Source organism: Oncorhynchus gorbuscha, linkage group LG06 (genome assembly GCF_021184085.1).
Source record: "Oncorhynchus gorbuscha isolate QuinsamMale2020 ecotype Even-year linkage group LG06, OgorEven_v1.0, whole genome shotgun sequence".
Lineage (NCBI taxonomy): Eukaryota > Metazoa > Chordata > Actinopteri > Salmoniformes > Salmonidae > Oncorhynchus > Oncorhynchus gorbuscha.
In genome coordinates this window covers 9447240-9470933 of record NC_060178.1, presented here as the reverse complement: position 1 = coordinate 9470933, position 23694 = coordinate 9447240, and the positions used below count along the sequence as shown (strand labels likewise).

General features: G+C 47.4%; 1 protein-coding gene across 1 annotated transcript in view; it reads right to left on the bottom strand.

Annotated features, from left to right (window-relative positions):
- LOC124036999 (potassium/sodium hyperpolarization-activated cyclic nucleotide-gated channel 3-like) overlaps window positions 1–23694 on the bottom strand; it is a 62585-nt gene that overhangs the window by 20936 nt on the left and 17955 nt on the right. Inside the window, exon 2 of the mRNA XM_046351616.1 lies at window positions 7242–7665. Within this exon, the coding sequence (XP_046207572.1) occupies window positions 7242–7665 (424 nt within the window). The remainder of the gene's footprint in view (window positions 1–7241; window positions 7666–23694) is intronic.

Below are 23694 nucleotides of genomic sequence, written 5' to 3'. Positions count from 1 at the left end.
TCATTGTGTATTTATTCCTCGTGTTATTATTTCTCCCTAAAAAAAATACCTCAGCATTGTTGGGAAGGACTTTCACTGTTAGTCGACACATGTTGTTTACCATATGCATGGGACAAATACAATGTGGTTTGATTTGAGTCCCTCTACTCATAGGCCACATCACATTGTTGTTAATCTGCCCACCACAGACCAGCAGATGGACCAGACAGCATAGCAACACTATTATAACGGATATTTATTTTTACGTAATCATCATCTGGGACTATCATCACTATGTACTAATGGTCCTGAGGGGGTGTGGGTGTGTGTGGGGGGGGGGGGATTATATTCTCTTTACAGTGGTAAAAAGTCCCACTGAGAACACTGCTAGCCTATTCTCTGCAGCCAGCAAAGTAAAGTGACAATATGCATGGTTACGTCATATCAACAATGAGTGTGGTGGCTCTTTTCAGTGTGTGTGTGTGTGTCCGTGCGTGTGTGTGTGTACAATGGATCTTAGATCCATGTCTGATGGAGTTAATGGATGGAGTTAGGTGATGGAGTTACAGGATGGAGTTACGGGATGGAGTTACGGGATGGTGTTAGGGGATGGAGTTACGGGATGGAGTTACGGGATGGAGTTACGGGATGGAGTTAGGGGATGGAGTTGCGGGATGGAGTTAGGGGATGGAGTTACGGGATGTAGTTACAGAATGGAGTTACGGGATCGAGTTACGGGATGGAGTTAGGTGATGGAGTTACGGGATGGAGTTACGGGATGGAGTTAGGGGATGGAGTTAGGGGATGGAGTTACGGGATGGAGTTACGGGATGGAGTTAGGGGATGGAGTTAGGGGATGGAGTTACAGGATGGAGTTACGGGATGTAGTTAGGGGATGGAGTTAGGAGATGGAGTTAGGTGATGGAGTTACAGGATGGAGTTACGGGATGGAGTTATGGGATGAAGTTAGGAGATGGAGTTAGGGGATGGAGTTAAGGGATGGAGTTACGGGATGAAGTTAGGAGATGGAGTTAGGGGATGGAGTTACGGGATGGAGTTAGGGGATGGAGTTACGGGATGGAGTTACGGGATGGAGTTAGGGGATGGAGTTACGGGATGTAGTTACGGAATGGAGTTAGGTGATGGAGTTAGGGGATGTAGTTAGGGGATGGAGTTAGGAGATGGAGTTAGGGGATGGCGTTACGGGATGGAGTTACGGGATGTAGTTAGAGGATGGAGTTAGGTGATGGAGTTACAGGATGGAGTTACGGGATGGAGTTACGGGATGGAGTTAGGGGATGGAGTTAGGGGATGGAGTTAGGTGATGGAGTTACAGGATGGAGTTAAGGGATGGAGTTACGGGATGGAGTTAGGTGATGGAGTTAGGGGATGGAGTTAGGGGATGGAGTTACAGGATGGAGTTATGGGATGGTGTTACGGGATGGAGTTAGGTGATGGAGTTACAGGATGGAGTTACGGGATGGAGTTACGGGATGAAGTTAGGAGATGGAGTTAGTGGATGGAGTTAAGGGATGGAGTTAGGGGATGGAGTTACGGGATGGAGTTACGGGATGGAGTTAGGGGATGGAGTTACGGGATGGAGTTACAGGATGGAGTTATGGGATGGAGTTACGGGATGGAGTTAGGTGATGGAGTTAGGTGATGGAGTTACTGGATGGAGTTACGGGATGGAGTTAGGGGATGGAGTTACAGGATGGATTTACGGGATGGAGTTACGGGATGGAGTTAGGGGATGTAGTTAGGGGATGGAGTTAGGAGATGGAGTTACGGGATGGAGTTACGGGATGGAGTTACGGGATGTAGTTAGGGGATGGAGTTACGGGATGGAGTTACGGGATGGAGTTAGGTGATGGAGTTAGGTGATGGAGTTACAGGATGGAGTTACGGGATGGAGTTACGGGATGAAGTTAAGAGATGGAGTTAGGGGATGGAGTTACGGGATGGAGTTAGGGGTAGGAGTTACGGGATGGAGTTAGGGGATGGAGTTACGGGATGGAGTTACGGGATGGAGCTACGGGATGTAGTTACGGAATGGAGTTAGGTGATGGAGTTAGGGGATGGAGTTAAGGAATGTAGTTACGGGATGGAGTTAGGGGATGGAGTTACGGGATGGAGTTACGGGATGTAGTTACGGGATGGAGTTAGGTGATGGAGTTAGGTGATGGAGTTAGGGGATGGAGTTACGGGATGAAGTTAGGAGATGGAGTTATGGGATGAAGTTAGGAGATGGAGTTAGGGGATGGAGTTAAGGGATGGAGTTAGGGGATGGAGTTACGGGATGGAGTTAGGGGATGGAGTTACGGGATGGAGTTAGGGGGTGGAGTTACGGGATGGAGTTACGGGATGGAGTTACGGGATGGAGTTAGGTGATGGAGTTAGGGGATGGAGTTACGGGATGGAGTTACGGGATGGGGTTAGGGGATGGAGTTAGGGGATGGAGTTAAGGAATGGAGTTACGGGATGGAGTTAAGGGATGGAGTTAGGGGATGAAGTTAGGGGATGGAGTTAAGGAATTTAGTTAAGGAATGGAGTTACGGGATGGAGTAAGGTGATGGAGTTAGGGGATGGAGTTAAGGGATGAAGTTAGGGGATGGAGTTAGGGGATGGAGTTACGGGATGGAGTTACGGGATGGAGTTAAGGGATGGAGTTAGGGGATGGAGTTAGGGGATGGAGTTACAGGATGGAGTTAGGGGATGGAGTTACAGGATGGAGTTAGGGGATGGAGTTAGGGGATGGAGTTACGGGATGTAGTTACGGGATGGAGTTAAGGGATGTAGTTAGGTGATGGAGTTAGGGGATGGAGTTAGGGGATGGAGTTAAGGAATGTAGTTAGGTGATGGAGTTAGGGGATGGAGTTAGGTGATGGAGTTAGGGGATGGAGTTACAGGATGGAGTTAAGGAATGTAGTTAGGTGATGGAGTTAGGGGATGGAGTTAGGGGATGGAGTTAGGTGATGGAGTTAGGGGATGGAGTTAGGGGATGGAGTTAGGTGATGGAATTAGGTGATGTAGTTAGGGGATGGAGTTAGATGATGGAGTTAGGGGATGGAGTTAGGGGATGGAGTTAGGTGATGGAGTTAGGGGATGGAGTTAGGGGATGGAGTTAGGTGATGGAGTTAGGGGTTGGAGTTAGGGGATGGAGTTAGGTGATGGAGTTAGGGGATGGAGTTAGGTGATGGAGTTAGGGGATGGAGTTAGGGGATGGAGTTAGGGGATGGAGTTAGGGGATGGAGTTAGGGGATGGAGTTAGGGGTTGGAGTTACGGGATGCTTCGTCAATAACACCTCAATTACTAAAGTCAGCACTTTGTGCAAATGCCACACACAGAGAATCTAAACTATATCAAAATACTTCATATCTGAACCAGTAATTTGTCATATCTGAACCAGTAACGTATATATAATTGAAATTGTAAAGCAGCACATTGAAACTACAGTAGGTCTATGGTTAAGTGGTTACTATGACTGGGGTTCATCATATTAGTTTTTCTCAGTCGCTTTGGTGCATTTCTTAGAACAAAAGTGCAATTCTTGATACTACTTGTACAAATTCCAAATCATCTAGTCACTTGTGCACATCATTAAAGCAATTTCTTATTCCTTTGAACAAATTGTAATTGATAATGTACAAGTGTCAGCTTTTTTCCACATTATCAATTGCTCATGTCATGTTGATCAAAATATAGTAGATGGTTCTCTGTTGAATAGTCTTACCACTCAAAACATCTAGGCATTAGTTCCTTGCATAAGCCATTACATGCTAAATTGTTGAACTATTTGTCATAAACTGTCAAGCATAGTTTTACACATTTCTATTAGACCTTTTGTACAAAAACGTGAATTGATGAATCGTGCAGGTGAAATTGACCCTCACTCATGAAGGAATGTAAAGTGTTAGTTCAACCAACAATCAACCAGTTGTCTAAATTGCTTAAAGTTGCATGTCATGAAGAATCAATTGGAAAGCATATATAGACAGACCACAACACAGAGTTGCAATTTTCCAATAATGGATGGACCAGGAAACGAACAGGGTCAACAGCCAAGAGGAGGAAGAAGAGGAGCAAGGATGTGTGGTGGAAGGCAAAACAGAGGAAGAGGCAGAAGAGACATAGCTGCATATCTGATGACAGAAGGGCCACTATTGTAGACCATGTTGTCAATCATGGCCTTACAATGGCTGTGGCGGGTCGAAGGGTGCAGCCGAATATTGGGAGATCAACCGTGTCCTCAATAGTTCAAACATTTCGAAGAGAGAACAGGTATGTCCACCAATGTACAGTGCACTGTTACTGTATATCAGCAGTATACTGTATACTTCCTACAATGCTTCATATTACAGTAGTCCACTTGTATTTCACAGCATACAGAAATATACTCTATACAGATACATACTGCACCTTACATGCACCCACCTGTATGTTTTACAGTAAAATGTGTGTTCTCATAGTTTTTGTCTCTGTGAAAGTGTGCGATGCATCACTGCATTTTCCCCCACATAGGACTGCAAGATTACCTCAAACCGGTGGCAGAGGACACCTTTTCACACCTCAACAGGAGGAGGCTATTTGCACCATGGTCCGAGTAAACAATGCCATGAGACTCAGGGAAATATAAAGGACCATTATAGAAGACAACGATGTCTTTGAAAACATCCGTACGGTTAGCATCTCAACCATCGACAGGGTGCTGCATAGAAACCAGAGGAGTATGAAACAGCTGTACCGTGTACCATTCCAAAGGAATGAGGACAGAGTTAAGGAGCTACGGTACCAGTATGTACAGGTAAAACATATATCCATGTAACTACTTTACAGCAACATTTTATGTGATACATAGTACAGTAAGCATAAACTGCACACATGTCCATTGCTGTGGAAGGAACATGCAATATATGTACATTTTATGTCACTCTTCTTTACCAAAACAAATTCAACTGTGTTCTGGGATATAGCGTATAATGGAATTGGAATCAAGTGAACCCTCTCACAACTTTGTATACGTGGATGAGGCTGGCTTCAACCTGACCAAATGCAGAAGGCGGGGTCGGAATATCATCGGTCACAGAGCTACTGTGGATTTGCCAGGCCAACGGGGAGGAAATATCACCATGTGTGCTGCTATTTCGGAGCCCATATCCCCCTTATAGGGCCATACAACACCCAGCATCTACTCAACTTTTTAGAGACTCTCTACAGGGCTCTCATCCCTGATGATGAGAGGGGTCTGCTTAGGGAGGATTTGCCAAAGTATGTGGTCATTTGTGATAATGTGAGTTTCCATCGATCAAACATCATAAGGCAATGGTTTGTGACCCAACCGAGGATGCTCATAGAATTCCTCCCACCTTATTCACCATTCCTTAACCCAATTGAGGAGTTATTTTCAGCATTGAGGTGGAAGGTGTACGATCGTCAGCCACACACACAGATGACCCTGCTGGCTGCAATGGATGCAGCATGTGAGGACATCACAGTAGACACCTGCAGAGGATGGATAAGGCATTCCAAAAGATTCTTTCCACGTTTCATTGGAAGGGAAAATATCCGGTGTGATGTGGATGAGAATATGTGGGCCGACAGACAGGAACGTCTGGATGTGTAGAGACAGCACAACAGTGCTGTGGGCAAAGTTGTGCCTTAGGGGTGGTTTCCTGTGTTTCTTTCTAATTGAGTTTTTTTTCCTTTGTGCCCCCTGGGTTGTCCAGTCTCTTTCAATCCATACCCCACATACAGTAATATGTAAATAGTACTGTTGAAATTGATATATGCCATAGAAGTGCAGCCTTGTGCATTTTCAATACAGTAGCTGTCATCCAAACTGTAGCCTAAGTTTACATCAGGTAATACTGTCAAAGTACACAGTTACATTGACAACATGGCTAAACATTTTGACGACCTTGTTCGTGAACAATGACTCAATGACTTATCATTCTGCTGACACTGACATGTTCATTGGCATGAATATTTACTTTTGAGAGATGTACTAAGGATTTTTAGTGACTGACTAGCTTTAGAAACATATCTATTGTATATTGCAGTTTGTACAAATTGTTCTGAGAAATGCACTTATTATTTTGCACAAGTTAGGGATGATGTGAAAAATGCACCAAAGTGACTGAGAAAAACTGTAAACCGTACAGCCTCTACAATGAATCTACAATGAATGAAAGAGCAGATCAATGCCTTCTGTCCAGGGTTGGGTAAATTCTATTTCAATTCAGTCCATTCAATTAGTAAACTTCAATTTGGAATGTCAGTTTACTTCCAGAGTTGACTGAGTTGAAATGGAATTGATCCCAATCCTGCCCTCAAGCCCTACCTCCTGGTACCTCCCAAGCTGTACCTCCTGGTGCCTCCCAAGCTCTACCTCCTGGTGCCTCCCAAGCTCTACCTCCTGGTGCCTCCCAAGCCGTACCTCCGGGTGCCTCCCATGCCCTACCTCCTGGTGCCTCCCAAGCCGTACCTCCTGGTGCCTCCCAAGCCCTACCTCCTGGTGCCTCCCAAGCCCTACCTCCGGGTGCCTCCCAAGCCGTACCTCCTGGTGCCTCCCAAGCTCTACCTCCTGGTGCCTCCCAAGCCCTACCTCCTGGTGCCTCCCAAGCCCTACCTCCGGGTGCCTCCCAAGCCCTACCTCCTGGTGCCTCCCAAGCTGTACCTCCTGGTGCCTCCCAAGCCCTACCTCCTGGTGCCTCCCAAGCCGTACCTCCGGGTGCCTCCCAAGCCCTACCTCATGGTGCCTCCCAAGCCCTACCTCCTGGTGCCTCCCAAGCCCTACCTCCTGGTGCCTCCCAAGCCGTACCTCCTGGTGTCTCCCAAGCCCTACCTCCGGGTGCCTCCCAAGCCCTACCTCCTGGTGCCTCCCAAGCTGTACCTCCTGGTGCCTCCCAAGCCCTACCTCCTGGTGCCTCCCAAGCCGTACCTCCGGGTGCCTCCCAAGCCCTACCTCATGGTGCCTCCCAAGCCCTACCTCCTGGTGCCTCCCAAGCCCTACCTCCTGGTGCCTCCCAAGCCGTACCTCCTGGTGTCTCCCAAGCCCTACCTCCTGGTGCCTCCCAAGCCCTACCTCCTGGTGCCTCCCAAGCCCTACCTCCTCCTACCTCTCATCTCCCTACTCCCTCCTTCCTCCTTACCTCCTATCTCCCTACCCCCACCTACCTCCTTACCTCCCTACATCCTACCTCACTACATCCTACCTCCCTCCCTACCCCTACCCATCCTACCTACTCCAAGTCTCACTCACCTCTTCCCACTGATGTATATATCTGATGAGCCTAGACAGCCGGAGCAACCTCAACAAACTCAAGATCTTGGTAAACCGCACGATTCTCAGCGCCCGGGCCGTCTTGTAGAAGTCTGAGTCAATCCTGGTCTCCACGATGAGGAAGATGTAATCTACTGGTATGGACGAGATGAAGTCCACCATAAACCAGCTCTTCAGATATTTGATCTTGATGGTCTGTGGGTCCAGGATGATCTCTGTGTTGTCCTCCTTGACGATGCCCGTCCGGAAGTTGAGGACCAGGTCGATGAGGAACAAGGTGTCTGATATGACGTTGAAGACGATCCAGGGGGGAGTGTGCTCGTCCTTGAAGAAGGTGATGCCCACAGGTATGATGATGAGGTTCCCCACCATGAGGAACAGCATTATCAGGTCCCAGTAGAACCTAGAGAGAATAAATAGCTTTAAAAGTAGAGCTGAGAGAGAACAGAGAGCTTTAACAGAAGAACCTAGAGAGAATAGAGAGCTTAACAGTAGAACCCAGAGAGAACAGAGAGCTTTAACTGTAGAACCTAGAGAGAATAGAGAGCTTTAACCATAGAACCTAGAGAGAACAGAGAGCTTTAACCATAGAACCTAGAGAGAACAGAGAGCTTTAACCATAGAACCCAAAGAGAACAGAGAGCTTAACAGTAGGACCTAGAGAGAACAGAGAGCTTTAACTGTAGAACCTAGAGGGAACAGAGAGCTTTAACTGTAGAACCTAGAGAGAACAGAGAGTTTTAACCATATAACCTAGAGAGAACAGAGAGCTTTAACAGTAGAACCTAGAGAGAGGAACAGGGAGGAACCACATAGAGTTTAAACCTGGGAGAGAACATGGATGTTGATGAGGTTCCCCACCATGAGAAACAGCATGATAAGATCCCAGTAGAACCCAGAGAGAGCTTTAACAATAGAAGCTGAGAATGCAACAGAGAGGAAACACAGAGATTTTAGAACATAAGAGAAGACAGGGAGAACCCACAGAGATCTTAGAACCTGAGAGAGGACAGGGAGGAACTACAGAGATCTTAGAACCTAAGAGAGGGACAGGGAGGAACTACAGAGATCTTAGAATCTGAGAGAAGAACAGGGAGGAACTACAGAGATCTTAGAATCTGAGAGAGGAACAGGGGGAACTACAGAGATCTTAGAAGCTGAGAGAGGGACGGGGAGGAACTACAGAGATCTTAGAATCTGAGAGAGGAACAGGGAGGAACTACAGAGATCTTAGAATCTGAGAGAGGAACAGGGAGGTACTACAGAGATCTTAGAATCTGAGAGAGAAACAGGGAGGTACTACAGAGATCTTAGAATCTGAGAGAGGAACAGGGAGGTACTACAGAGATCTTAGAATCTGAGAGAGGAACAGGGAGGAACTACAGAGATCTTAGAAGCTGAGAGAGGAACAGGGAGGAACTACAGAGATCTTAGAATCTGAGAGAGGAACAGGGAGGTACTACAGAGATCTTAGAATCTGAGAGAGGAACAGGGAGGTACTACAGAGATCTTAGAATCTGAGAGAGGAACAGGGAGGTACTACAGAGATCTTAGAATCTGAGAGAGGAACAGGAAGGTACTACATAGATCTTAGAACCTGAGAGAGGAACAGGGAGGAACTACAGAGATCTTATAATCTGAGAGAGGAACAGGGAGGAACTACAGAGATCTTAGAAGCTGAGAGAGGAACAGGGAGGAACTACAGAGATCTTAGAATCTGAGAGAGGAGCAGGGAGGTACTACAGAGAACTTAGAATCTGAGAGAGGAACAGGGAGGTACTACAGAGATCTTAGAACCTGAGAGAGGAACAGGGAGGAACTACAGAGATCTTAGAATCTGAGAGAGGAACAGGGAGGAACTACAGAGATCTTAGAAGCTGAGAGAGGAACAGGGAGGAACTACAGAGATCTTACAAGCTGAGAGAGGAACAGGGAGGTACTACAGAGATCTTAGAATCTGAGAGAGGAACAAGAAGGTACTACAGAGATTTTAGAACCTGAGAGAGGAACAGGGAGGAACTACAGAGATCTTAGAATCTGAGAGAGGAACAGGGAGGTACTACAGAGATCTTAGAACCTGAGAGAGGAACAGGGAGGAACTACAGAGATCTTAGAATCTGAGAGAGGAACAGGGAGGAACTACAGAGATCTTAGAATCTGAGAGAGGAACAGGGAGGTACTACAGAGATCTTAGAACCTGAGAGAGGAACAGGGAGGAACTACAGAGATCTTAGAATCTGAGAGAGGAACAAGAAGGTACTACAGAGATTTTAGAACCTGAGAGAGGAACAGGGAGGAACTACAGAGATCTTAGAATCTGAGAGAGGAACAGGGAGGTACTACAGAGATCTTAGAACCTGAGAGAGGAACAGGGAGGAACTACAGAGATATTACAAGCTAAGAGAGTGACAGGGAGGAACTACAGAGATCTTAGAATCTGAGAGAGGAACAGGGAGGAACTACAGAGATCTTAGAATCTGAGAGAGGAACAGGGAGGAACTACAGAGATCTTAGAATCTGAGAGAGGAACAGGGAGGAACTACAGAGATCTTAGAATCTGAGAGAGGAACAGGGAGGAACTACAGAGATCTTAGAAGCTGAGAGAGGAACAGGGAGGTACTACAGAGATCTTAGAAGCTGAGAGAGGAACAGGGAGGTACTACAGAGATCTTAGAAGCTGAGAGAGGAACAGGGAGGTACTACAGAGATCTTAGAATCTGAGAGAGGAACAGGATAGAACATAATGAATCAGAGAGAGAGTATAGAACAAACTCTACATGCCAACAAAATGTATGTTGTCAAAATGGGTAAATGTACTACTATGCTATTATTCTATTATTTTGTTGGATCATGTTGTACCCCAAAATTAGTTGGTGTTAGAGCTGCTAAGCTCATTAGAATGCATAAGAACACCTCTCCTTTAAAATGTACGTATTCTGGTTGGAACATGTGTAACCCAAAGGGAGTTGTCCAAAACACAGAGGTGTGTGTGTATTTGTGTGGCATGTGTTTATGAGGCTGTGTGCAAGATGAGTGTTTGTTGTGTATTCCAGTCCAATCTTGTGTTTTAATTACAGTAACCTGAGATTGATACACTCTCAGCCCAATATGGATCAGAGACAGAGCGAGAGAGACAGATTGAGAGAGAGAGACAAATTGAGAGAGAGAGAGAGAGCGAGACAGACAGACAGACAGACAGACAGACAGACAGACAGACAGACAGACAGACAGACAGACAGACAGACAGACAGACAGACAGACAGACAGACAGACAGACAGACAGACAGACAGACAGACAGACAGACAGACAGACAGAGATAGAGATAGAGATAGAGATAGAGATAGAGATAGAGAGACAGACAGACAGAGAGACAGAGAGAGAGAGACAGAGAGAGAGACAGAGCCAGAGACAGAGAGAGAGACAGAGAGAGAGACAGAGAGACAGGGAGAGACAGAGAGACAGGGAGAGACAGACAGAGAGAGACAGAGCCAGAGTCAGAGAGAGAGACGGAGAGACAGGGAGAGACAGACAGAGAGAGAGAGACAGATAGAGAGAGAGACAGAGCCAGAGCCAGAGCGACAGGGAGAGACAGACAGAGAGAGAGAGAAAGAAAGACAGAGAGAGGGGTGCATGGTCAGCATTCTGAACCTGTGCTATGAGGATGCATGCATTAGCCAAGTTCAGCTTCCACCTCCCTATCGGTTTACCACAGTGTAAGAACAGAATATATCTTCTAAATGTGATCTCACTTTCAAATGCTGATGATCACCGGTCATGAAAATATGATTCATTCATTAGTTCATACATTTTATAAAAAGTTATTTTAATAACCGATGGGGTTAAAATAAACTAAGCTTTAATAGCTGTGATTGGAGATTCAGTTCTACTGAAGTGGACAGCATTGGAATCAGAAATCCAAAATTCAGCACCACATTACAGTGGACAGCGACCATCAGACTCGCTGTACCAGACGGTCGTGGTGCTGAACTTCAGAATGCAGATGACGTCGCTGTCCACTCCAATGGTGCTGAATCCCTGAAGATAAATCGTAACTATAACAACCTGGGATAAACACAGGAATCCCTAACCAAGACTCCCACAAAATATATGCTAATCAATGCAAGACCGTATACTGTATAATAGGTAGTAAATCTGCAAATAATTGAAATAGACTTCTCTACACCAAACATCTTTTTACAGTCACCACCAGCAGTCTCTAATCAGACTTGTGCATCTCTTACAAATGAGGTTCCCCATGTGAGCAGTTCACCCTGCACTATCAGATCAAATATAAATAGCACCGTCATGTCTACCTCTGATACGTCTCCAAGCAAAGCGCAACAAAAACAAATAGCCCACATTAGCCTAAGAAACAAGGTTCATGAAAGCCAGATAGCCCACATTAGCCTAAGAAACAAGGTTCATGAAAGCCAGATAGCCCACATTAGCCTAAGAAACAAGGTTCATGAAAGCCAGATAGCCCACATTAGCCTAAGAAACAAGGTTCATGAAAGACAGATAGCCCACATTAGCCTAAGAAACAAGGTTCATGAAAGCCAGATAGCCCACATTAGCCTAAGAAACAAGGTTCATGAAAGCCAGATAGCCCACATTAGCCTAAGAAACAAGGTTCATGAAAGCAAGTGGTGGAAAAAGTACCTAATTATCATACTTGAGTAAAGATACCGTGAGAGAAAATGACTCAATAATATATGCCATTTAGCAGACGCTTTTATCCAAAGCGACTTACAGTCATGTGTGCATACATTCTACGTATGGGTGGTCCCGGGGATCGAACCCACTACCCTGGCGTTACAAGCGCCATGCTCTACCAACTGAGCTACACAGGACCACCAAGTAAAAGTAAAAGTCACCCAGTAAAATACTACTCGAGTAAAAGTCTAAAAGTATTTGGTTTTAAATATACTTAAGTATCAAAAGTAAATGTACTTTCTAAAATATACTTACGTATCAAAATAAAAGTATAAATAATTTCACGTTCCTTATATTAAGCAAACCAGACAGCACGGTTTTCGGATAGACATTTACGGACAGACGGGGGAACACCCCAACACTCAGACATCATTACATATAATCAGGGGCACCAACACTCAGACATCATTTACAAACAAAGCCTGTGTGTTTAGTGAGTCTGCCAGATCAGAGGCAGTAGAGATGATCAGGGATGTTCTCTGTTTAGTGACTCCACCAGATCAGAGGCAGTAGAGATGACCAGGGATGTTCTCTGTTTAGAGAGTCTGCCAGATCAGAGGCAGTAGAGATGACCAGGGATGTTCTCTGTTTAGTGAGTCTGCCAGATCAGAGGGAGTAGAGATGACCAGGGATGTTCTCTGTTTAGTGAGTCCGCCAGATCAGAGGCAGTAGAGATGACCAGGGATGTTCTCTGTTTAGGGAGTCTGCCAGATCAGAGGCAGTAGAGATGACCAGGGATGTTCTCTGTTTAGAGAGTCTGCCAGATCAGAGGGAGTAGAGATGACCAGGGATGTTCTCTGTTTAGTGAGTCTGCCAGATCAGAGGGAGTAGAGATGACCAGGGATGTTCTCTGTTTAGGGAGTCTGCCAGATCAGAGGCAGTAGAGATGACCAGGGATGTTCTCTGTTTAGGGAGTCTGCCAGATCAGAGGCAGTAGAGATGACCAGGGATGTTCTCTGTTTAGTGAGTCTGCCAGATCAGAGGGAGTAGAGATGATCTCTTGATTATACCTTTATTTAACTAGGCAAGTCAGTTAAGAACAAATTCTTCTTTTCAATGATGGCCTGGGAACAGTGGGTTAACTGCCTTGTTCAGGAGCAGAATGACATATTTTTACCTTGTCAGCTCGGGGATTCGATCTTGCAACTTTTCGGTTACTAGTCCAACGCTCTAACCACTAGGCTACCTGCCTCCCCATATGTGCGTGAATCGGAAGATTTTCCTGTCCTGCTACGCATTCAAAATGTACTATGGCTACAGGTTCACCTACCTCACCTAAAGCCCATTCTGGTGGTAAGCTGCTATAGACCACCAAGTGCTAACAGTCAGTATCATGTGTGAAATGCTTGATAATGTATGTGATATCAACAGAGAGGTATATATTTTCTGGGTGACTTAAATATTGACTGGCTTTCTTCAAGCTGCCCACTCAGGAAAAAGCTTCAAACTGTAACCAATATGCCTGTAACCTGGATCAGGTTGTCAGTCAACCTACCAGGGTATTTACAAACAGCACAGGAATGAAATCATCCGCATGTATTGATCACATCTACACTAATGCTACAGAAATCTGCTCTAAAGCAGCATCCACATGCATCAGATGTCGTGATCATAATATAATAGCCATATCTAAGAAAGGCTGGTCCTAATATAGTGTATGAGGTCATCACAATAGGTTTTGTAGTGATTCCTGTGTTGTTGATGTAAAGAATATTTGTTGGTCTGTGGTGAGTAATGAGGAGCAACCAGACGCTGCACTTGACACATTTATGAAATTGCTTATTCCAGTTACTAATAAGCATGCACCCATTAAGAAAATGACTATAAATACTGTTAAATCCCTGTGGATTGATGCACACAGCTGACTGTCCTAATTGAGAAATTATGTGACTAAACTAAACAAAAAGAAGAAACTGTACTATGAAACTAAGATAAATTATATAAAGAATGATAGTGAAAAGCTTTTGGAGCACCTGAAATGACATCATGGACAAAAAGGCAAACTCAGCTCCATCCTTCATTGAATCAGATGGCTCATTCAACACAAAACCCACTGATATTGCCAAACTACTTTAATATATTAAATCTGAACCTACACATCCATTCATAAATTACCAAATTATGAAAAAAAAGCATTGAATTTGTCACACTGACATTTAATATCTCTGTTTTCTTTATATTTTGGTTAGGTCAGGGTGTGACGAGGGTGGGTCTGCTAGTTTTTGTATTGTCTAGGGTTTTTGTATGTCTAGGGGTTTTGTAGGTCTCGGTATTTATATGTCTATGGTATTTATATGCCTTTTCCCCGCACTCGCCCTGAGGTGCGTACCACCAGTGCCACGCACCAGGCCTCCAGTGCGCCTCCAGAGTCCAGTACGTCATCTGCCTCCTCCTCGCACTCGCCCTGAGGTGCGTGTCTTCAGCCCGGTACCACTAGTGCCGGCACCACGCACCAGGTATCCAGTGTGTCTCCGCAGTCCAGAGCTTCCAGCGACAGTACCCAGTCCAGAGCTTCCGGCAACAGTACCCAGTCCAGAGCTTCCGGCGACAGTACCCAGTCCAGAGCTTCCGGCGACAGTACCCAGTCCAGAGCTTCCGGCGACAGTACCCAGTCCAGAGCTTCCGGCAACAGTACCCAGTCCAGAGCTTCCGGTGACAGTCCCCAGTCCAGAGCTTCCGGCAACAGTACCCAGTCCAGAGCTTCCGGCGACAGTCCCCAGTCCAGAGCTTCCGGCAACAGTACCCAGTCCAGAGCTTCCGGTGACAGTCCCCAGTCCAGAGCTTCCGGCAACAGTACCCAGTCCAGAGCTTCTGGCGACAGTACCCAGTCCAGAGCTTCCGGCGACAGTCCCCAGTCCAGAGCTTCCGGCGACAGTACCCAGTCCAGAGCTTCCGGCGACAGTACCCAGTCCAGAGCTTCCGGCGACAGTTCCCAGTCCAGAGTTCCCGGCGACAGTACCCAGTCCAGAGTTTCCGGCGACAGTACCCAGTCCAGAGCTTCCGGCAACAGTACCCAGTCCAGAGCTTCCGGCGACAGTTCCCAGTCCAGAGCTTCCGGCGACGTTTCACAGTCCAGAGCTTCCGGCGACAGTTCCCAGTCCAGAGCTTCCGGCGACGTTTCACAGTCCGGAACCTCCAACGATGGGCCACAGTCCGGAACATTCAACGACGGTCCCCAGTCCAGGGTCTCCGGCGAAGGTCACCAGTCCGGGATCTCCGGCGAAGGTCCCAGTCCAGGGTCTCCGGGCGAAGGTCCGGGGTCTCCGGCGAAGGTCCCCAGTCCGGGGTCTCCAGCGATGATCCACAGTCCAGGGCCTCTGGCGATGATCCACGGTCCGGTTTTACAAAGGCGGAGGGATCAGAGTAAGGAGGGGTGGCTGCATCCAGAACCTGAGCCGCCACCAAGGGTAGATGCCCACCCGGACCCTCCCCTATAGGTTCAGGTTTGCAGCCGGGAGTCCGCACCTTTGGGGGGGGGGGGGGTACTGTCACGCTCTGACCTTTATATCTCTGTTTTCCTTATATTTTGGTTAGGTCAGGGTGTGACGAGGGTGGGAATGCTCGTTTTTGTTTTGTCTAGGGTTTTTGTATGTCTAGGGTTTTTGTATGTCTAGGGGTTTTGTAGGTTTAGGTATTTATATGTCTATGGTGGCCTGATATGGTTCCCAATCAGAGGCAGCTGTTTATCATTGACTCTGATTGGGGATTATATTTAGGCGGCCATTTTCCCTTTTGTGTTTGTGGGTTCTTGTTGTATGTTTAGTTGCCTGTCTGCACTACTCATATTAGCTTCACGGTTTGTTTTGTTATTTTGTTCGTTTGTTCAGTGTTCGTTCTTATAATAAAGAAGAATGTACGCTTACCACTCTGCGCCTTGGTCCGATCATTATGACGAACGTGACAGAATTCCATAAAGTGAGTGTGGAAGAGGTGAATAAATTATTGTCTATCAACAATGACAAGCCTCCTGGGTCTGACAACTTGGATGGAGAATTACTGAGGATGATAGCGGACAATATTACCACTCCTATTTGCCATCCCTTCAATCTAAGTCTACAGGAAAGTGTGTGCCCTCAGGCCTGGACGGAAGTCATTCTGCTATCTAAGAATAATAAAGCACTATTCAACATTCTTTACAAGGAACTCTATTCTTGACTTGGTTTAACAGTCGACCAATCAGCCAACCCTTAGTAAACTTATGGGAAAACTGACATGATACAATGCTATTTGACAGTAAACAAATGAACAAATGACTTTCTGCACGCTTATAGGGCACTGAAAATATACACCACTTACACAAAAGACTGATGGTTATGGCTGAAATAAATGGATAATTAGAAGCTTGTGGGAGCTCTTATGTTAGAACTACATAGAGACATGACGACATGGAACTCTATTCCACATCGGGTAACTGATGCGATTTTTAAAAAAGGATAAAAATACACCTTATGGAACAGCAGGGACCGTGAAGAAAGACACACTCTACACACACGTACATTGTAATATTGTTGTATTTTACATTTTTTATTGTAGATATGGAGTGGTGTCATTATGTATGATCCCTTAATGTGTTTGGAACCCAAGGAAGAGTAGCTGCTGCCTTGGCAACAGGAACTAAAGGGGATCCATAATAAACCCCAGGAAAAGTAGCTGCTGCCTTGGCAACAGGAACTAAAGGGGATCCATAATAAACCCCAGGAAAAGTAGCTGCTGCCTTGGCAACAGGAACTAAAGGGGATCCATAATAAACCCCAGGAAAAGTAGCTGCTGCCTTGGCAACAGGAACTAATGGGGATCCATAATAAACCCCAGGAAAAGTAGCTGCTGCCTTGGCAACAGGAACTAAAGGGGATCCATAATAAACCCCAGGAAAAGTAGCTGCTGCCTTGGCAACAGGAACTAAAGGGGATCCATAATAAACCCCAGGAAAAGTAGCTGCTGCCTTGGCAACAGGAACTAAAGGGGATCCATAATAAACCCCAGGAAAAGTAGCTGCTGCCTTGGCAACAGGAACTAATGGGGATCCATAATAAACCCCCAGGAAAAGTAGCTGCTGCCTTGGCAACAGGAACTAAAGGGGATCCATAATAAACCCCAGGAAAAGTAGCTGCTGCCTTGGCAACAGGAACTAATGGGGATCCATAATAAACCCCAGGAAAGTAGCTGCTGCCTTGGCAACAGGAACTAAGGGGGATCCATAATAAACCCCAGGAAAAGTAGCTGCTGCCTTGGCAACAGGAACTAATGGGGATCCATAATAAACCCCAGGAAAGTAGCTGCTGCCTTGGCAACAGGAACTAAAGGGGATCCATAATAAACCCCAGGAAAAGTAGCTGCTGCCTTGGCAACAGGAACTAATGTGGATCCATAATAAACCCCAGGAAAGTAGCTGCTGCCTTGGCAACAGGAACTAAAGGGGATCCATAATAAACCCCAGGAAAAGTAGCTGCTGCCTTGGCAACAGGAACTAATGGGGATCCATAATAAACCCCAGGAAAGTAGCTGCTGCCTTGGCAACAGGAACTAAAGGGGATCCATAATAAACCCCAGGAAGAGTAGCTGCTGCCTTGGCAACAGGAACTAAAGGGGATCCATAATAAACCCCAGGAAGAGTAGCTGCTGCCTTGGCAACAGGAACTAATGGGGATCCATAATAAACCCCAGGAAGAGTAGCTGCTGCCTTGGCAACAGGAACTAATGGGGATCCATAATAAACCCCAGGAAGAGTAGCTGCTGCCTTGGCAACAGGACTAATGGGGATCCATAATAAACCCCAGGAAGAGTAGCTGCTGCCTTGGCAACAGGAACTAATGGGGATCCATAATAAACCCCAGGAAAAGTAGCTGCTGCCTTGGCAACAGGACTAATGGGGATCCATAATAAACCCCAGGAAGAGTAGCTGCTGCCTTGGTAACAGGAACTAATGGGGATACATAATAAACCCCAGGAAGAGTAGCTGCTGCCTTGGCAACAGGACTAATGGGGATCCATAATAAACCCCAGGAAGAGTAGCTGCTGCCTTGGCAACAGGAACTAATGGGGATCCATAATAAACCCCAGGAAGAGTAGCTGCTGCCTTGGCAACAGGAACTAATGGGGATCCATAATAAACCCCAGGAAGAGTAGCTGCTGCCTTGGCAACAGGACTAATGGGGATCCATAATAAACCCCAGGAAGAGTAGCTGCTGCCTTGGCAACAGGAACTAATGGGGATCCATAATAAACCCCAGGAAAAGTAGCTGCTGCCTTGGCAACAGGACTAATGGGGATCCATAATAAACCCCAGGAAGAGTAGCTGCTGCCTTGGTAACAGGAACTAATGGGGATACATAATAAACCCCAGGAAGAGTAGCTGCTGCCTTGGCAACAGGACTAATGGGGATCCATAATAAACCCCAGGAAGAGTAGCTGCTGCCTTGGCAACAGGAACTAATGGGGATCCATAATAAACCCCAGGAAGAGTAGCTGCTGCCTTGGCAACAGGACTAATGGGGATCCATAATAAACCCCAGGAAGAGTAGCTGCTGCCTTCGCAAGAGGACTAATGGGGATCCATAATAAACCCCAGGAAGAGTAGCTGCTGCCTTGGCAACAGGACTAATGGGGATCCATAATAAACCCCAGGAAGAGTAGCTGCTGCCTTGGCAACAATAGTAAATACAATACAAATACAGTAAATAAACACATAGTGGTAGAGAAGAAGACAGATCCACTGGGTACAGAACCACTGAGGAGAATTCCAGTCCATTCATTCTATAGTAATACATTGACACAGGACCACAGACAGTGGCTTGCGAAAGTATTCACCCCCCTTGGAATTTTTTCTATTTGGTTGCCTTACAACCTGGAAGTAAAATAGATTTGTTTTTTGGGGGGGTTGTGTCTTTTGATTTACACAACATGCCTACCACTTTGAAGATGCATAAATATTTTTTATCGTGAAACAAACAACAACAAAAATATAACTATTCACCCCCCAAAAAAAAAAGTATTTGTAGAGCCAGCAATTACAGCTGCAAGTCTCTTGTGGTATGTCTCTATAAGCTTGGCACATCTAGCCACTGGGATTTGTTCCCAGTCTTCAGGGAAAAATTGCTCCAGATCCTTCAAGTTGGATCGGTTTCTGCTGGTGTACAGCAATCTTTAAGTCATACACCAGATTCTCAATTGGTTTGAGGTCTGGGCTTTGACTAGGCCATTCCAAGACATTTAAATGTTCCCCTTAAATCACTCAAGTGTTGCTTTGGCAGTAGGCTTGGGGTCATTGTCCTGTTGGAAGGTGGAATCCCCGTCCCAGTCTCAAATCTCTGGAAGACTGAAACAGGTTTCCCTCAAGAATTTCCCTGTATTTAGCGCCATCCATCATTTCTTCAATTCTGACCAGTTTCCCACTCCCTGCCGATGAAAAACATCCCCACAGCATGATGGTGTTCTCAGGGTGTTCTCGGGGTGATGAGAGGGGTTTGGCTAGCGCCAGACATAACGTTTTCCTTGATGGCCAAAAAGCTAAATTTTAGTCTCATCTGAACAGAGTACCTTCTTCCATATGTTTGGGGAATCTCCCACATGCCTTTTGGCGAACACCAAACGTGTTTGTTTTTTCTTTAAGCAATGGCTTTTTTTCTGGCCACTCATCCGTAAAGCCCAGCTCTGTGGAGTGTATGGTTTAAAATGTTCCTATGGACAGATACTCCAATCTCCACTGTGGAGTTTTGCAGCTCCTTCAGGGTTATCTTTGGTCTCTTTGTTTCCTCTCTGATTAATGCCCTCCTTGTCTGGTCTGTGAGTTTTGGTGGGCGGCCCTCTCTTGGCAGTTTTGTTGTGGTGCCATATTCTTTCCATTTTTTAATAATGTATTTAATGTTGCTCCGTGGGATGTTCAAAGTTTCACATATATTTTTTAACCCAACCCTGATCTGCACTTCTCCACAACTTTGTCCCTGACCTGTTTGGAGAGCTTCTTGGTCTTCATGGCTCCGCTTGCTTGGTGGTGCCCCTTGCTGAGTGGTGTTGCAGACCCTGGGGCCTTTCAGAACAGGTGTATATATACTGAGATCATGTGACAGATCAGACACTTAGATTGCACACAGGTGGACTTTATTTAAATAATTATGTGATTTCTGAAGGTAAACTATAGTATAGTTCAAATCTACTGTAGTCACTGACATGAGAAGAGAATAGAACCGCTCACCTAAAATAACAACACTTTGATGACAGGGTAGGGAGGTGAAGGGAGGGGTAGGGAGGGGAAGGGAGGGGAATGGAGGGGGATGGAGGTGTAGGGAGGGGAAAGGAGGGGTTGGGAGGGGAAGGGAGGGGGAGGGAGGGGAAAGGGGGGGGAGGGAGGTGTAGGGAGGGGAAAGGAGGGGGGTAGGGAGGGGAAGGGGGGGAATGGAGGGGGAGGGAGGTGTAGGGAGGGGAAGGGAGGGGTAGGGAGGGGAAGGGAGGGGTAGGGAGGGGAAGGGAGGGGAAGGGAGGGGAAGGGAGGGGTAGGGTTAGGGGAAGGGAGTGGAAGGGAGGGGTAGGGTTAGGGGAAGGGAGTGGAAGGGAGGGGTAGGGAGGGGAAGGGAGGGGTAGGGAGGGGAAGCGAGGGGTAGGGAGGGGAAGGGAGGGGTAGGGTTAGGGGAAGGGAGGGGAAGGGAGGGGTAGGGAGGGAAGGGAGGGGTAGGGTTAGGGGAAGGAAGGGGAAGGGAGGGGAAGCGAGGGGTAGGGAGGGGAAGGGAGGGGTAGGGAGGGGTAGGGTTAGGGGAAGGGAGGGAAGGGAGGGGAAGGGAGGGGTAGGGAGGGGAAGGGAGGGGTAGGGTTAGGGGAAGGGAGGGGAAGGGAGGGGAAGCGAGGGGTAGGGAGGGGAAGGGAGGGGAAGGGAGGGGTAGGGAGGGGTAGGGAGGGGAACATTTGTTACTATCATCTCTCTGTTGTTTCCCTGCTAAACAAGCATTTGCATTCCACTAGCTAACTGTTCATCTGCCATCCCTCTCTCTCTCTCTCTCTCTCTCTCTCTCTCTTTCTCTCCATCTCTCTATCTTCCTCTCCATCCATCCATCCATCCTCTCTCTCTCTCTCTCTCTCTCTCTCTCTCTCTCTCTCTCTCTCTCTCTCTCTCTCTCTCTCTCTCTCCATCCCTCTCTCTCTCTCCATCCCTCTCTCTCTCCATCCCTCTCTCTCTCTATCCCACTCTCTCTCTATCCCACTCTCTCTCCATCCCTCTCTCTCTCTCCATCCCTCTCTCTCTATCTCTCTCTCCATCCCACTCTCTCTCCACCCCCCCCTCTCTCTCTTCCCACTCTCTCTCTCTCCATCCATCCCTCTCTCTCTCCATCCCACTCTCTCTCTCATCCCATTCTCTCTCCATTCTCCTCTCTCTTTCCATCCCTCTCTCTCTCCATCCCTCTCTCTCTCTTTATCCTTCTCTCTCTCTCATTCCATTCTCTCTCCATTCTCCTCTCTCTCTCCATCCCACTCTTCCTCTCCATCTCACTCTCTCCACCCCCCTCTCTATCATCCCACTCTCTCTCTCCATCCATCCCTCTCTCTCTCCATCCCTCTCTCTCTATCTCTCTCCATCCCACTCTCTCTCTATCCCCCCCTCTCTCTCATCCCACTCTCTCTCTCCATTCATCCCTCTCTCTCTCCATCCCACTCTCTCTCTCATCCCATTCTCTCTCCATTCTCCTCTATCTCTCCATCCCACTCTCTCTCCATCCATCTCTCTCTCTCCATTCTCCTCTCTCTCTCCATCCCATTCTCTCTCTCCATCCCTCTCTCTCTCTCTCTCCATCCCACACTCTCTCGCCATCCTACTTTCTCTCTCCATCCCTCTCTCTCTCCATCCTACTTTCTCTCTCCATCCCTCTCTCTCTCTCCAACCCATTCTCTCTCTCATCCCACTCTCTCTCTCCACCCCATTCTCTCTCTCCATCCCACTCTCTCTCCATCCCATTCTCTCTCTCTCCATCCCCCTCTCTCTCTCTCCATCCCTCTCTCTCTCTCCATCCCACTCTCTCTCCATCCCATTCTCTCTCTCTATCACTCTCTCTCTCCATCCCATTCTCTCTCTCCATTCCATTCTCTCTCTCCGTCCCTCTCTCTCTCTCTCTCTCCCTCTCTCTCCATCCCACACTCTCTCGCCATCCTACTTTCTCTCTCCATCCCATTCTCTCTCTCCATCCCTCTCTCTCTCCATCCTACTTTCTCTCTCCATCCCTCTCTCTCTCTCCATCCCATTCTCTCTCTCCATCCCCCTCTCTCTCTCCATCCAACTCTCTCTCTCCAACCCATTCTCTCTCTCCATCCTACTCTCTCTCTCCATCCTACTCTCTCTCCATCCTACTCTCTCCACCCCATTATCTCTCTCCATCTCTCTCTCTCCATCCCACTCTCTCTCTCCACCCCATTCTCTCTCTCCATCCCACTCTCTCTCCATCCCATTCTCTCTCTCTCCATCCCCCTCTCTCTCTCTCCATCCCTCTCTCTCTCTCCATCCCACTCTCTCTCCATCCCATTCTCTCTCTCTATCACTCTCTCTCTCCAACACATTCTCTCTCTCCATCCCATTCTCTCTCTCCATTCCATTCTCTCTCTCCATCCCTCTCTCTCTCTCTCTCTCTCCATCCCACACTCTCTCGCCATCCCTCTCTCTCTCTCCATCCCATTCTCTCTCTCCATCCCCCTCTCTCTCTCCATCCCACTCTCTCTCTCCAACCCATTCTCTCTCTCCATCCTACTCTCTCTCTCCATCCTACTCTCTCCACCCCATTCTCTCTCTCCATCTCTCTCTCTCCATCCCACTCTCTCTCGCCATCCCTCTCTCTCTCCATCCTATTCTCTCTCTCCATCCCTCTCTCTCTCTCTCCATCCCACTCTCTCTCCATCCCATTCTCTCTCTCTATCACTCTCTCTCCCCATCCTATTCTCTCTCTCCATCCCATTCTCTCTCTCTATCACTCTCCCTCTCCAACCCATTCTCTCTCTCATCCCACTCTCTCTCTCCACCCCATTCTCTCTTTCCATCCCACTCTCTCTCCATCCCATTCTCTTTCTCTCCATCCCCCTCTCTCTCTCTCCATCCCTCTCGCTCTCTCCATCCCACTCTCTCTCCATCCCATTCTCTCTCTCTATCACTCTCTCTCTCCATCCCTCTCTCTCTCTCCATCCTACTTTCATTCTCATCCTGCTCTCTCTCCACCCCTCTCTCTCACTATCCCTCTCTTTCTCTCTCCATTCCACACTCTCTCTCCATCCTACTCTCTCTCTCATTCTACTGAGAGAATGGGTTGGAGAGAGAGAGTAGGATGAGAGAGAGTGTGGGATGGAAAGAGAGGGAGGGATGGAGAGAGTGGGATGGAGAGAGAATGGGTTGGAGAGAGAGAGTCCGGTACGTCCTGTGTCTCCTCCTCGCACTCGCCCTGAAGAGCGTGTCACCAGTCCGGTGCCACCTGTACCGGCTCCACGCATCAGGCCTCCAGTGCCCCTCCCCAGTCCGGTCCGTCCTGTGTCTCCTCCTCGCACTCGCACTGAAGTGCGTGTCACCAGTCCGGTGCCACCTGTACCGGCTCCACTCACAAGGCCTCCAGTGCACATTCACAGTCCAGAGCTTCCGGCGACGGTCCATGGTCCACGGTGCAGAACCTCCTGCAACGGAACCTCCTGCGACGGTCCATGGTGCGGAACCTCCTGCGACGGTCCATGATGCGGAACCTCCTGCGACGGTCCACGGTG